At 38.3% G+C, this 15242-nt stretch overlaps 1 protein-coding gene across 1 annotated transcript in view; it reads left to right on the forward strand.

The window, feature by feature from the left end:
• The window catches only part of egfra (epidermal growth factor receptor a (erythroblastic leukemia viral (v-erb-b) oncogene homolog, avian)), a 39335-nt gene extending 25914 nt beyond the window's left edge, over positions 1-13421 (forward strand). The window contains exons 15-28 of the mRNA XM_053329377.1: positions 140-297; positions 1191-1229; positions 1363-1507; positions 1694-1816; positions 4478-4576; positions 6154-6339; positions 6812-6967; positions 8166-8241; positions 9049-9195; positions 9430-9527; positions 9626-9793; positions 11923-11970; positions 12059-12152; positions 12997-13421. Of these exons, the coding sequence (XP_053185352.1) occupies positions 140-297; positions 1191-1229; positions 1363-1507; positions 1694-1816; positions 4478-4576; positions 6154-6339; positions 6812-6967; positions 8166-8241; positions 9049-9195; positions 9430-9527; positions 9626-9793; positions 11923-11970; positions 12059-12152; positions 12997-13340 (1881 nt within the window). The 3' untranslated portion in view covers positions 13341-13421. The remainder of the gene's footprint in view (positions 1-139; positions 298-1190; positions 1230-1362; positions 1508-1693; positions 1817-4477; positions 4577-6153; positions 6340-6811; positions 6968-8165; positions 8242-9048; positions 9196-9429; positions 9528-9625; positions 9794-11922; positions 11971-12058; positions 12153-12996) is intronic.
• Positions 13422-15242: the final 1821 nt, after the last annotated feature.

A 15242-nucleotide genomic window follows, 5' to 3' on the forward strand; every position in this document is an offset into this window, starting at 1 on the left:
TCCTTCTATATAAAGAAGATGGATACAGCTTACTCTGAGAAATTATTACTATGAGTGCAGTTTACACAGTATTTACTACTACTCTCAACTGAGCTGTAAACATCATGAGTCTCTCTCTTTTTTTTTTTTTTACTTTAAGGGTTCTGGAAACTGTACCAAGTGTGCCAACTTCAGAGATGGACTGTTCTGTGTGTCTCGCTGTCCTCAAGGGGTGCCAGGGGAGGACGACACACTTGTGTGGAAATACGCAGATGAGATGAAAGTGTGCCAGCTATGTCACAAAAACTGCTCTCAAGGGTAAAAGCATTGTTCAACTGACCTGAGAACTGGCAGCACATTTCCACCATGTTGCAAACATTTGTATGGTGGAATGCTCAAGCAGAAATACATTCCAAGCCAGAAGGCTCTTCTATTGTTGGCACAGATTGAAGAGTGAAGCTGGCTTTCAACATGAGGCAATTCTTTCTTATATTAATGATGAAATCGGACAATTTAGCAGAGATGTTGCGGACCATACTTGGGCTTTTGGATTTTTGCCTATTCACTATTCACAGCTCAAATGTGCTTTATAGTACTGACCTGTCCACAGCATACAATGTTTTAGAAAATTTCTGAATGCTTATTTTGTAATTTCCAGTTTGCCATTGGTTTCTATTCATTTCAGTATTCTGTAGATGTAAGTCATCCTTGCAGTATAGAACAAAACAATAATAACTCTAATAATAATTGACAGATATTAAAGTGTAGTTAATATTCTCTATGATGGACTACCAACATTCAGCCATTGTTGTATACTGATAAATGTGGGAATGTGGGATACTAGACTATCATATCCTGTCTTTTCAACCACTAAAAGAAAGTATCTGTCTTGTTCTATTTTTATGACACCAGTTTGGTATTTCCTGACTACATTGGACTAAATGAAAATAAAAAAGACTCCAGTCAACCTCAGTGATTGATGCATACATTTGAGGCATTTAGACTTGTAGAAAAGAATTTGGATGCTTTTGCTTGTAGTCTATTTTGTGTGCACATGGTTGTACTGTCCATTAAGTCAGATATGTTGGGGTATGTTTTGATGGACTCAGATTGCAAAGCCCTTTTTCTGATCGTTCAGCTTTATAGGAAATCAAAGGACTTTGCAGTGATGGTATAGTTACATTAGATTCTTTGTACTGATTTGTTTACAGGTGCATTGGGCGTGGTCTTGAAGGCTGCCAGAGAAAAAGGTAAGTAAATAACACTGGTTGTTAATGCTGCCTCTGCCGAAGATAGACTCATTTTAATTTCATCACTCCTCTTTGATTGAATTAACTCTTGGCTCTGTTTTCTAACTGTATTCTTAAATCACCTGTCTTTCAGCCCTTCCGGTCTCTCTATGATTGCGGCCGGTGTTGTCGGTGGTCTGCTGGCTGTCCTTGTTGCAGGCCTGTCTGTCTTTGTGTTGCTACGCCGACGCCACATCAAGAGGAAGAGGACAATGCGCAGACTTCTCCAAGAGAGAGAGGTAAGATGAGGAAACTAAGACATCAAGGTGTAAAGACTAATTTATAGAGCTACCAGTCTGCTGTATACAGAGAGAACAATTTTTAGCTTTCTTATCTCCTACTATATTTGATCATTTTCATTGTAAACGAATCACTAATGCTGTTTGTGAGACAGAATTGAAACATTCAAGCCTTTTTTTTCTCAGTTGGTTGAACCACTGACTCCCAGCGGCGAGGCACCAAACCAGGCTCTGCTGCGGATCCTGAAAGAACCTGAATTTAAGAAAATCAAAGTCCTAGGATCAGGGGCTTTTGGGACGGTTTACAAGGTAAAAGAAAAAAAAAAACATGCCTCAGGTTTTTGTCTTAAATGCCTTGTTGTCAAACTTCCTCTCTAGTGCTGAGCTTTACTAAAGCTGCAGTACTGCATGTGCCAAGTTTTTATAACCAACACCCATCAGTGTTTTCGCTCATCTACATCTGTTGTCAATTTTTCAATTAAAAGACACATTTCTAACTTGTAAGCTCATGCATGAGTGACTCCACTCTCACTCTCACTGTGCGTACTTGAATTAATCACATTGTGGGGACATCTGTGTATGCACTACATTATGAGGACTCACCTCTGTGTCTGGGGAAAAACATTGCTCTCCAGAAGGTTGAACATTTATTTCCAAGTTTGTTTTAGGTTAAGGGTAGGATTAAGTTTAAATTACACAACAACACAATGTCTTCACAAATATGTTTGTATTCTTGTATATCTATCCTTGTGAGGATAATTTAGAATTTAGTCCTTGACAGCGTGGACGTTATATTTTAGACTATTTTCATTTCTTCAAATAGTTTGGTTCGGTTTTACGGTTAAAGCTTAAAACTTTGGATCTGGTTAAGGTTAGTTTTAATGTAGTTCTGTTAAAGGTTGAATATGTAGAATATTTATTAAAAGCTATATATTTTTTTTAAATAATACAGCCACGGGGCGTTTTGAGGGGTACAGAATGAAAGTATTGCTTTTCCATAAAAAAAATATTTAGTCTGAATTAATATTTTTAGACGGGTTCGACAATGACGTTCTGACACGTTCTGTGTACATTGTACCAGCCATTTAGCGGCCGGAATTGCGGGTTGCCAGGGTTGTCTGTTGTTCCGGCGCAGCTACTGTAGGCTGGCACTGGGTGAAATGGAGTTGTAAACAAACACGGCCGTGTTGGACTTACTAAAACCAGCGTTTTTTGCTCTCAAGTACAACTTTTCATCACAAAACTTCGAAGGTAAGACAGAATATCTGTTAGTCGCTGTAAATAAGTGGTTGTTTACCTTTGTATGCTGCTGGTTCACTGAGTTTTTAGCGCAATAATAGTGGTACTATTGAACTCGCCAGGGTCTTAGCTTTCATATGAGATGCTATTTGTTTGTGTACCATGAAGTATCAAAACGGTAGCAATGGAAATGTGGAGAGTGGGTTGACTTTCTGATGCTATTCGGATTTTGATATTTGATCATTAACCTCTTAACGCACGCTGTTCCGTTCACGGGACGGGACGGATGTTAGGAGGTAGCCACACGTTCTTCTGAATGTTTTAAACATCAACCCTTAAACATATATACTCATGCCGTACATTGTTGAAAATCTTAGATTGTTCTGATTCATTCAAGACCACTCACGACTTATATGGTTGCTCACAGCCATAACAGTATTAGCGATTAGCTTGGCTAGCCCCTCAGCTAAGTGAGAAAAGCTATAATGCCTACATACCTTCAAAGTCTTCCCTTTATCCACAACGATCATCTTATGACACAGGACTTTATGTACAGCTCGCCAAGTATCCATTCTTGTGAAATATGAAATCCGTTTCCATAAAACCGGAATATTTTCCTCAATATGTCCATGTATTTAGTCCAACACGTAACGTAATAACACAAATAACAAACCATACACGGTCCGTTTACGTCATTTCCTGACCTGCGCGTCCATCTCAGAGTACACGTGACTAGATGTTTACGACCGTGAGCCTCTTCTGCTTCTGACGACACCACACACAAGCCAATCGGTGTTTAGGATTAGGCAGTACGTGCAGAGACATTGCTGCTTCTCCTACTGGCGTGTTACAATGTAATGTACCTCGGTGGTTTCAAGTCAGCGAGGGTATGTTCGCTTCCTGTTTTCAAAATAAAAGCACCAACTCTATCGTTATGGTTTTCTTAATAATAAAAGGCAACGGGTGTTTTATTTTGTGAAAATGACCGGAAGTATATTACTCGCTACGGCTAACTTGAGTGGCTCCGAATTCGCAGGAACAAAACTTTAAGCAGATGTTATTTGGACAAATTAGCGTCACATTGTGGATCTAAAGGGCTACTTTCCCGCCTAAAAAGGTTAGACATGTGGATAAAGTGGTATATTTACAGAGTTAGAGCTAAAATAAAATCCGGCACCGGACCTGGCAACCCGACTGCTGGAATTACTTTTTGGTTGTTGTGACTACGATCTCGAGACATTAGATGGCGTTGTTCTGCTCATTCTACATATTCTACCTTTAAGGGAAGGTTTAGTCTCTGGTATATTTTACCAAAGGAAAAATATCAACCAATTTGAACTATTATTTATAATATAAGCTCATCATATATTGTGCATCTAAAATTAAGTAAAAAGTACAATTTCTCCCTCTGAAATGTAATAGAGTAAAAGCATAAAGTAGTACTCCAGTACTTGACTAAAGGTAATTAATTACATCCCCCCTCTGAGTTTAGGGACTGTGGAAATGTCATTACAAATATAAAACAGAATACAATGGAATACATTCAGGACGGCTGCACTCATCCAGTATATGCATGTCCATATTTGTAATAATACTGTCAGGTGTGTGTGTGTGTGTGTGTGTGTGTGTGTGTGTGTGTGTGTTAAAGCTCTAATGTTGGCTGTATTTTACCTCACTTGATGATTCAGGTGTAATTAAAGCCTATGAAACCACATTTTTGTGTCCTTATAGGGCCAGTGGGTTCCAGAGGGAGAGGATGTGAAGATCCCAGTGGCCATCAAGGTTTTGAGAGAGGCCACATCACCAAAAGCAAACAAAGAGATCTTAGACGTAAGTTCACTGATTTATGTGGTACATTTTTGGACTTCAGACTTACAGTAATACTATGTCACAAGCAAAACAGCTATTCATTTGAAATGTTACTTGCCCAGTAGTACTTCAGTAAAGTATGTGCTACTGATGTGAAAGGACTGTGGCTGAAGAGCAAAATATGAAACATAGAAACTGAACACACACATTTTATATATTTGTTTTGATTTGATCTAAAAGATAAATGTGTAATATTTAGGGGTATTGATTGGTAGTTGCTCAAGTGGGAATGTTGGGTCTCTTTAAAGTTAAAACCTGAAGAGTTCAGTTTAGAACCTGCTCTATGTGTAAAGTGCCTTGAGATAACTCTGTTGTGATTTGGCGCTATACAAATAAAGATTGATTGATTGATTGATTGATTGAGTAATGGAATATAACCATCCCTTGTTGTTATACTGTAATTGCAATAGCCCACAATGGACAAACAAATCTAGATAGTTCTTGTCCACATTGTTCAAGGGTTTCATGACTATTATAGGTTCTGCTATATGCTTAAGGGGGGTTACAATCTGCACCCTCACCACTAGATGCCACTAAACCCAACACACTGGTCCTTTAAAAGGCTCAAAAGAATCTATTCGTATTGCACCAAGTGAATGACAATTATTGCCCGCCAGATGTCAATTTAGCTGTAATGTGTCCTGCAATTTATATCATATGTACCTTTATTTCAAACTAATGACTTCTTATTTTCTTTGTAATGGAGAATGTGTCATGTTTCAACATGGTGGCCTTCTCATGGGCTGTAGGAAATAGGATTAATTCATTGGAGGACCGTGTGTGGGCGTTGGTGTGTAATCCAAGGCTGAGGTGTTCTGGAAAGGAATGCAGCCTGTAACCACATTGAGAGAGCAGCTTGTTAAAACTGCATTATGCAAACAGCTGAATGTGCATCTTAGATCCTGTGATTTTGTGGTTGTGTTGCTCAGTCACTTTGCATGTGGAAGTTGTGGTGAACACTGAACTTCATGGCTTAAGGGAAGAGGCTGTCTTTTGAAGAAAAAACTAAATCAAACGTGCTTTGAAAACCCATTCTCATCAGACTGTCAGAATTACAGAGCCCCTAGCATTTAAGTGGTAATTCACTAAACAATGTAATAGGCATGTAGAAAATATTTTGGATACAATTAATGTACGGTACTCATGATAGGAAATGTGCTAAATAAAGCTTAGTTTGAAGTGTTTGCATGGTTCTCCTTGTTGGATGCCTGTTGTTTTAGGTCAGTGGGGATTATCTCCTTCTTTTAAGTCGCTTTTCTGTTGTGCTGACGGTGAGTTTCCAACCCACATAATCTGGGTATGTCTACTGCTAAGAAACTTATTGCAAATGTTATGTTTCTCAAGCTATAGTATCTGCCATGCCATTATACACGTTTCCTTTTATCAATATTTGTTAATTGGAAGATAGCATAAAGGCTATGTATCGTTGCACCTCCCATACACTCGGTAATAGTGTTGGGTTTTGATGTTTGTGTGACCTGACTGCCCATTAAATGACAAGAAGAAAAACATTTTTTATCACTACATGCTCTCTCCAGGAGGCTTATGTGATGGCCAGTGTTGAACATCCCCATGTGTGTCGTCTCCTGGGTATCTGCCTGACCTCCACAGTGCAGCTCGTCACCCAGCTGATGCCCTACGGCTGTCTGCTGGACTATGTCAAAGAAAACAAGGACAATATCGGCTCCCAGTGCCTTCTCAATTGGTGTGTGCAGATAGCAAAGGTAAGAGAGAAAGCTCAAGAAGGCATTCAGTTACATGGTAACGTCTGTTCAATAGATTCAACATTTATGTAGTGGTTGTTTTACATACTTGCAGTATGCAGAATTAAGTTATTAATAGTAAATTGATAGTAATTATTTAAAATAATTAAAGGTATCTAGTGGTTTCTTTCTTTTTTATCATCATTACCTGTAATAATAATATACCTGTGTGGGTTTTCTGTCACCACTAGAAAGAAAAGTGCACACAGGCTTTAACTACTATGAAACATTGCTGAATGACGTGAATAATCATTTGATGATGACAAGTCTTTCATGATGCTATTCAGCATTTTTTGATCTTTTATCTTGTCTGATCAAGCATAGTTTATATGTTTTGACACATTTGAATCCAGCTACAGTATACTAGACAGCTACTGCTATATAGCACCACTCTTATGTAACAACCAGTATTTCATCTTTTGTTTGACAAAAGGGTATGAGCTACCTGGAGGAGCGCCACCTGGTACACCGTGACTTGGCTGCCAGGAACGTCCTGGTGAAGACTCCTCAACATGTCAAGATCACAGATTTTGGTCTGGCCAAGCTTCTCAATGCAGATGAGAAGGAATACCATGCAGATGGAGGAAAGGTTGGTTGGAGATTAAAATAGACTATTGTCTAAAGTGTTTAAAGTTTAGAACATTCCTCTCTCCAGTTTTGATGTTTTTGGCCTTCTTGATCATTACATTCTGCTATGGGTTTGATGGTCACGCTAAAACTCATGTTTTTGCGTAATTTTCATTAATTAATGTTGCATCTAGACACAAAGCTGCCTTAATTTTAAAAACAAAACAAAAAGACACATATACATATTTTTATTTGTGTATTTCCAGCCTGTTATGATTGAAAAAATGGGTGGGTTTTTTGATGGATGACTTTCTGATACATTGTATTTTTGCATTTGTAGTTTTGTTCTAGATTACATCTTATGTAAGTGATAGGGTATAAATAGTTCATGTCAGTGAACTTAGTTCTAAGAGAAATGACAAATCAGATAAGTTCCTTCACTTATCAGCATTTCTTTGTGTAATTGTAAGCACTATTTTTACCCGCAGAAAAATGTGCTTGTGAGAAACTACAGGGAGACCCACACACACCTCTCTGTAGTACCCATTAATATAAAAAAACATAACATAAGTCATTTGTTCCAAACTAATGATAGTAACTGATAATCAAGATATACTGTTAATTTGTAGTCCAGAGATTTACATTGTATTTTATAACTTGCCCACACTTGAGAGACAGATGTTGACACTGCACTGATGTTGTGCCAATACATCTGGACAAAGTATCTGCTCAGATTTCCTTTATTCACTATAGTTGCAACATTAAACTATGCTGGAAATTAAATATTAAAGGACAGTTGAGTTGTGCTGAAAACATCACAAGAAGCCTTGCCGGATGGCCTCACATTGCTTCTCACACACTGTAAATATAATAAAGTCTACACGTACCTTAGTTTATATTTATAAATGTGAAATATGTAAAATATATAAAAATTATCATTTTTAATTCAGTTCTGATCCACTAGCTGACAGTACATCTACATTACATATGTAATATGTAATGAATCCATTGCTACGTTGAGTAAAGAAGCCAAATGTGACAAGATGTTATTAAGTTATAATTAATTATTGTAGCTGTCACTCAATAAATAAATATATCATTGAATAATTTGAATAATTAAATATATCTATCTGTGGTGCTCAGAGGAAAAAGAATTTGCATTTTTACCACCAAATGCAAAATTATTACAGTATTTAAGTTATTAAACTTCAATTTCACAGGTACCAATAAAATGGATGGCTCTTGAATCTATCCTGAACAGGACGTACACACACCAGAGTGATGTATGGAGTTATGGTAAGTCTTCTTATTATGAATGCATGTTGTATGATTTATCCGGTAACTCATGAGTCCTGCATGCTGTACCTTTTTAGATATATTGGTGACAGTCTCACCGAAGGAATATATATTCATTGCTAAATAAAGTGTTTTAACAGCTAGTGAGGCAGAGAGAGGACGGTCAGTTTCAGATCGGATGTTGTTTTTGGATGTAATAGGGATGTAGTTATCAAAATGCAAGAACATAAAATAAGAACATCTTGCTAGCATCTGCAATTTCTAGGACACAGGTACAGTAACACATACACCTACACACCAGCAGTCTCAGATGGACAATATAACATCAGAAGTGCTTGTTGCTTCAACCCACATAAATAGTGCTTCCAGCTTGGAAGCACACATAGGTGCAGATGCCTACACACACACAAACACACACACACAAACACACACACACAGACAGACACACACACACACACACACACACACACACACACACACACACACACACACACACACAACCAACCATCCAAATCTTCTTTTCCCGGGGGTTTGATCATGCCTTCCGTTCAATATGGCAAAACTATCAGCAGACCCTGGCAGAAGTGACAGGCTTCCTTTCCTCCTTTTCCCTTTCTCTGTTCCTCCAACACAGAGATGCATCCTGCTGACTCCCACTCCAATTTGTCAACATAGCTATTTTGATACTGTGTGATATTTGCTAAGCTTACATCCTGTCACTCTCATTTCCTCCCTTTTATGGGGAGGAAAACAAAGTCAGCAACAGCTCACTGGACTGACTTTTACCAACTGTCCTGCTTTTTGTAGGTGTTACAGTTTGGGAGCTGATGACATTCGGGACCAAACCATATGATGCGATTCCAGCCAGTGAAATAGCTGGTGTCCTGGAGAAAGGGGAGCGTCTGCCTCAACCACCAATCTGTACCATCGATGTGTATATGATCATGGTGAAATGTAAGCTTGGTGGAATGCTGGTTTTATAACAGAAGTATAATCATCACAATCCATATTTGTGCTTTTCTAAAGTGTGTTTCATGGTAAAACATTGAATTTACTGTTTTGGTTGCTACAGCCAATTTCTAATAATTTCCCCAGAGATAATGGTTATGTCCCTCTGTAATTTCTTTTGAGAATATTTTTGTAAAGTCTTTCTATCTTATAATGATATCTGCTGATGTGTCCGTACAGGTTGGATGATCGATGCAGATAGCCGACCTCGTTTCAGGGAACTAATAGCTGAGTTTACAAAAATGGCTCGGGATCCTTCTCGTTATCTTGTCATTCAGGTACCACAAATTCTGACATGCTTAAATCTGCAGTTTATTTAATCTTGTGACCAACTGGATTCGCAAAGCTGACCAGGCTAATTCTGTTTCTATTTCAGGGTGATGACCGCATGCACTTGCCGAGTCCTACAGACACTAAATTCTACCGCAGCCTGATCAGCGGGGAGGACATGGAGGATGCAGTCGATGCAGATGAATACCTGGTACCACAACATGGTTTCTTCAGCAGCCCAAGCACTTCTCACACCCCGCTGCTGCACTCCACGGTAAGCTTGTTTATGCAAAAAATACACATGCAATCAGACTGTCTGTCCAGCAGCTTTAAGGTTACATTTGTGCTACTATGGTCAAAATTTTGGCAACTCAAAATTTAAATAAAAAAATGTATCTCTGTATATTTGGAAAACTTGAAGATTGGTGATTTACTTATTTATTGGGATCTGGCATTTAAATATTTAAAAAGAAAAATTGTATTAATTAAAAGACATTTTTAACTTCAAAAAGCCTAACTGTGACACCAGTGGTCTGAAGTATATTGCAACCAAGCACAACCAACTGGATTAGCAAAGTGTCCAGTCATATCTGGCCTCATTCTAGGCTACTGAGAAATGTGGTGGTGCAACATGATGGCCTCTGTGTAAGAGGATTCTGCTTCTTACCTTTTTTTTCAGGTGATCAAGTCTGTTCCACTAGACGCCACTAATTTCCACACAATTGGCCCCTAAATCACACATAGGACAGAGTCCTGGAGAGAGCATGAAACAACTAAGATAAATCTTAAGAAAACCAGGGTGTGAGATTTTACCGTGGAGGGTAAAATACCAAATTTCTATAAAAACATAGGTATTACTACAGGGCTGATCGCTCCCCAAAGTTTGGGAAACACTGAGCTACAGTTAGCTACACTTAAAATGTACCAGCTGTTGACCTGGCCCGACACATTTATTTCTAATCATGCAATGATTTTAAAGAAATCTAAAACCTTAAACCAAATATTGCCACAATGTTTAATGCCATGACCCTTTGCTACTTTACTTAACAGCCAGTATAGAGTGAATCAGTACAGTAATGAGGCAAAGGTACTACTACAGATGCACACCAGACCCACCATGCATCTCTGTACAATGTCTCTATCCAAACAAGTGAAAGAGGAATACCAGCTGATTTCCCAGAACAAGCAACATTAATTGATTTAGGAAATTGACACACACCAGCAGTGCACAGTTTACCAACATGCAGTGAACTGTTTGAAAATGTAATTGGGCTATTTTAATCGTGATTTGGGAAATGGGATTTCTGCATAAATCATTACCCTGCGAGTCAGAATGGAATAAACATAGTCATATTTCAGCTTGTTGAAAATAATTAGCTTTCATTTCAAGCAGAAGAAGCAGAACAGTGACTTGAATTGGACTGTCCAGTCATACCTGGCCTGAACCCCGCTTACCCCATTTACCCTAATTTTTTAATGGTCACCAAAGGGAATATTTCTCCTGTTTCTGATCCCTGCCCACTCTGCCCCGTCGTCATCCCTTCTCCCACATTTCCTCCCAGGTGCCTTTTGATTGATGAGATCCCTTTCTACCTCTGGTTCAGTGAAAGCCATGCGTAGGTCTGACTTTTCTACCTGGGTTCGGTGCTGGCCACTCACAGCCTGCTTAGCTCATATGAGCTTTCAAGTTTAATTACCTTTGCAGACAACCATGCAAACTTTCAAATCTTTGTCCAATAAAAACTCAGAGTGAGGCTGTTTTTGTAATATCATCGTTGGGGCATGGCCCAGTATGGGTCAAGAATTTTACAGATGGCCACTCATTCAGTGTGTTCAATTTCCTTTTCTTGTTGAAAGTAATTGCACTGCCACAGCTGTCACTCTGTTCTCTTTATTCGCTCGGTTTCCATGGTTTAACACCATTTACAGTCGCTTGACTGTGAGAGTCTGACAGACACAACAAAGCCAGATTGCTTGAATGAATATGAATCTGCTTGGTGGACATTTATTTCAATCCTTATCAGCTTGTACTGAGGTGACAGCTATGGCTTTTCGGATACCATAAAAACACATTACTATCACTATTCAAAAGGAACTTTTTGTCCACTGCTTTAAAATAAATCACAATGACTAAAGGAAAACAAACAGAAAAAACTATAAATAATAGCAAGTGAGAATCAATAATTTGCCTAAGTCCAAAATGAAGCACAGTAGACCAAGTTGCTGTCATGCATTTCATTGAAATAGTCTGTTTGGCTGCATATTAAACCTTTCCTTACTTACAGTGTCTGCATTATGGTGAATATACACTTATTCAAATGTGTTACAATTCTATAAAACACTATTCCTGCATAGCCTTTGCTGTGGAGATATTAACGAAAGTTTACTTTATCTTTATGGCAGAGCCTCAACAGTAGCATTGGAGCATGTCATGGCAGAAATGGCTTATTGGTAAGAAAAAAAACATAATCCTTTAAGAAACACTTAAAGAAAATGACTGAGAGTGCAACAGCCCTAAAAATCTTATTTTTTCTTACAGAATGGATTCCCAAGCAGAGATGGAAGCATGGTTCTTCGGTATATTCCTGACCCCACAGACAAAACTTTAGAAGACGCCTTCCAGCCAGCTCCAGGCAAGTTTCCATCAACTTCAAAACCCCTCAGTGGCTGTTTTTCTGTCATCCGAGTGAATGGGGGACATCTAGTGGACAAAAGAGCATATTGCCAATACACTTTTTACAGTACAATATGTGTATAAATCTAAGATATTTAAAAACCAAATAGATGTATTTCTTTTCTCTCTTTTTTCCTTAGTGGAAAGTTTAACATCAGGCAACTGCAAAATAAACTAAATCAAAGTTTACTAATGATTTGGATTTTTTGGAAATCATAGTTCATAAATACAATGCTTTCTGACAGCAAACCACTTCCTTGAATGCACCACAAGGAACGATTTTTCAGAAGTCTCTCCTCACATCTACATTGTCATGTGACAATAATCAAACTTTGATTTGAAATTAAAGCAAATTAAACTAAATTCAATCTGGGCTGGTTGTCTAAGGCACATTTCAAGTCTGTCTGTTGATTCTCATCACTTGCTGCCATTAAAGGACCACTCCACTGACTCGGCAGTGCACTTACAAAAACTGGGAAAAGGCAGATTTAGATTATATCAAAATCACTATGGCAGAAGCCAAGATATCTCTGATGACATCTTCAGTATCTTATTAGACTTCAGAAATCTCCAAAGGCATTTTACTATTCCTTTATTTGAAAAATTGGTAGAGTATCCCTTTAACTGCCGAAGGTACTTGGGGATTTGAAAATGACCAGCATTGCAATGATATTATTTGTATATAAAGGATAAGATATGTAAATCCACCATTATAAATGATCTAGTAGTTTCTGTTTTAGCCGTGTATACACTAAATTCCAAACTTTCCTGTATCTTTGCTAATGTAGCTGTCTTTCTTACAGACTACATGAACCAGAATGGAGTCTCAGACATGATGAATCCCATTTACCAGCACCCTGGTCCTCCTCGTACCCTTCTTCCCACAATCTCTTCAGATGACACAGAGACTGAGTACCTAAACTGCTTTAAGAATGGGACCAACGGACCCGAGTACCTCAATGAGGTCCCATACCCCGCTATTCTCCCTCTCACTTCCAACGGCACAGTCCACAGTATTCAGAAATACCAGCCCCAGAATAGCATAGACAACCCCGATTACCAACAGGATTTCACCCCCACTTTCAAGACCCACACAAATGGACACATCCCAGCAGCGGAGAACACAGAGTATCTGGGTCCAGACTGAGGATTTGATGTTTTTGATTTGAATAGACAAACAGACAATAAATAAGAGACTGTTTCCTCTTCCGTTAGAAGAAAGACAATGATGTCTGTTGTTTCCTGTCATAAGGAGCCAGGTGACACTATGTGAAGCTTTCCGTGTTGCTCACATGCAGTTATATTTGTCATTCCAAAGACTTCTTCCTTTACAACCAAACTACAGATGATTTCATGAAAGTTGGACAAAAGCTGACTTTTACAAAATGACTCAGTTGACCTGAGACAAAATGCACGTCATCCAAACGTAGTAACCCCTGTCAGAAAGTGAAAATCTTCTCCTGAAAAGATCTCTGAATGTTGTGCGCAAAATGCTGCCATCAAATTGTGTCAGTGGGGGAATGCTATAAAAAGGACACAAATGCCTCCATGTTTTTTAAGGTGGCAAAAGCTCTACTGCAAAGAACAGAAACTGGCAGCTCATCCCAAAACACAACTTAAGGTACATGTGTTATAGAATCTCACAATCAAGACGCAATCGGTAAAAGTTATTGAACAGTTGGATTGAAAAGAGTTGGACAGCTATGATGTACACACAGTGATGCACTCACCTGACAACGATGTGAAGCCTCAGAGCATTTGTCCTGTGGTGAAGTCAAGAAGATAAAATAGGAGTTCTTCATAGTACAATGCTGGCTTGACGACTTGATGACACTCTTCCTGAGGGATGAGTCAGTGAGGAAACAAGATGTTGCAATGTCTACAAAGTTTAGCCAGTTGAATTGATGAATACTGGCCATTCACATTGTTTAAATAGGTTACCTTTATGTTCTAAGACAGTTCAGTTTTGTTACTGTCTCTCTTAGATTTCACGAAGAGAGTAGAGTTTCTTATATCCCCCTGTGTGTCACACTAACTATAGATGTGGACGATGTAATGCTAAATATGGCAAATATGATTGTGGTCATATTCACGCTTTGGTTAGTTGCAGGACTCCTGTAGCCTGGAGTTAATTTGTGTGGACCCACGAAGAAAGCTAAACTCTCAAGTCCACATCAGAATAGCACATCAGGCTTTGTACCCAGAAAGGTCTTTTACTTTTACTCTTTTACTATTTACTTCGCACAGGTGGTATCTTCTGAGTGTACCAAGAGCTTATCAAGTTTTTACTGAGGAACTAAAACAAAATATGGGTTTACAGTCACCACTTACAAACACGTTCCGTTTTCACTATTTTTATGCTTTGTGACCTTTTTCTGTCCTGTTGAACTGTCTTAGCCTATATGAGTAACTTGTCTGAATTTTTAAATAAAAGTGGTATTTCCCCATAAACATTATGATGCTTTAGAGACTATTTCAGTGACTCCATATCACATCTTTCTGATGTGTGTAATCTGTGTATCTATGCTTGTGTATTTTTTTATAACAAAAGTATAGACTGTTGTTTGACACAGGGGGTTGGCACCTATGAATCTGCTCTGAGCTTTAAAGTGTTGTAGTATTGTAAGAGCATTAACTTTGCAACTATTATTCCTAGTTTTAAAGGAATATACCTATTGTAGCAACCTGTAAGCCTACCTTTGCAGATTTTACACAGGTACATGTACAGATAGCAGTGATTTATGCTGTAATATACCTTTTAAATAGTCACTTATAATTTATACTATCAGTACTTGGTTTTGCCACATCATATGTGAATATGCACTTATTCCTGAATTGTGATTCTTTTATTCAAAAGTGGATATGAATAAATCTTTTTTCTATGGAAATAAATCTTATCTGTGTTTTGTTGTTGTTTCACCAACATTTCCACAGCTTTGGTAAGTAAAGAATAATTACAGGAGGGACACAAAGCCCCTGTTCTCTTAAAATGAGGATGATTCACTCATCCACTCAGTCTTTTATCTGGATGCCTGCAGCACTTCAGCTT

Source organism: Scomber japonicus, chromosome 12, assembly GCF_027409825.1.
Source record: "Scomber japonicus isolate fScoJap1 chromosome 12, fScoJap1.pri, whole genome shotgun sequence".
NCBI lineage: Eukaryota > Metazoa > Chordata > Actinopteri > Scombriformes > Scombridae > Scomber > Scomber japonicus.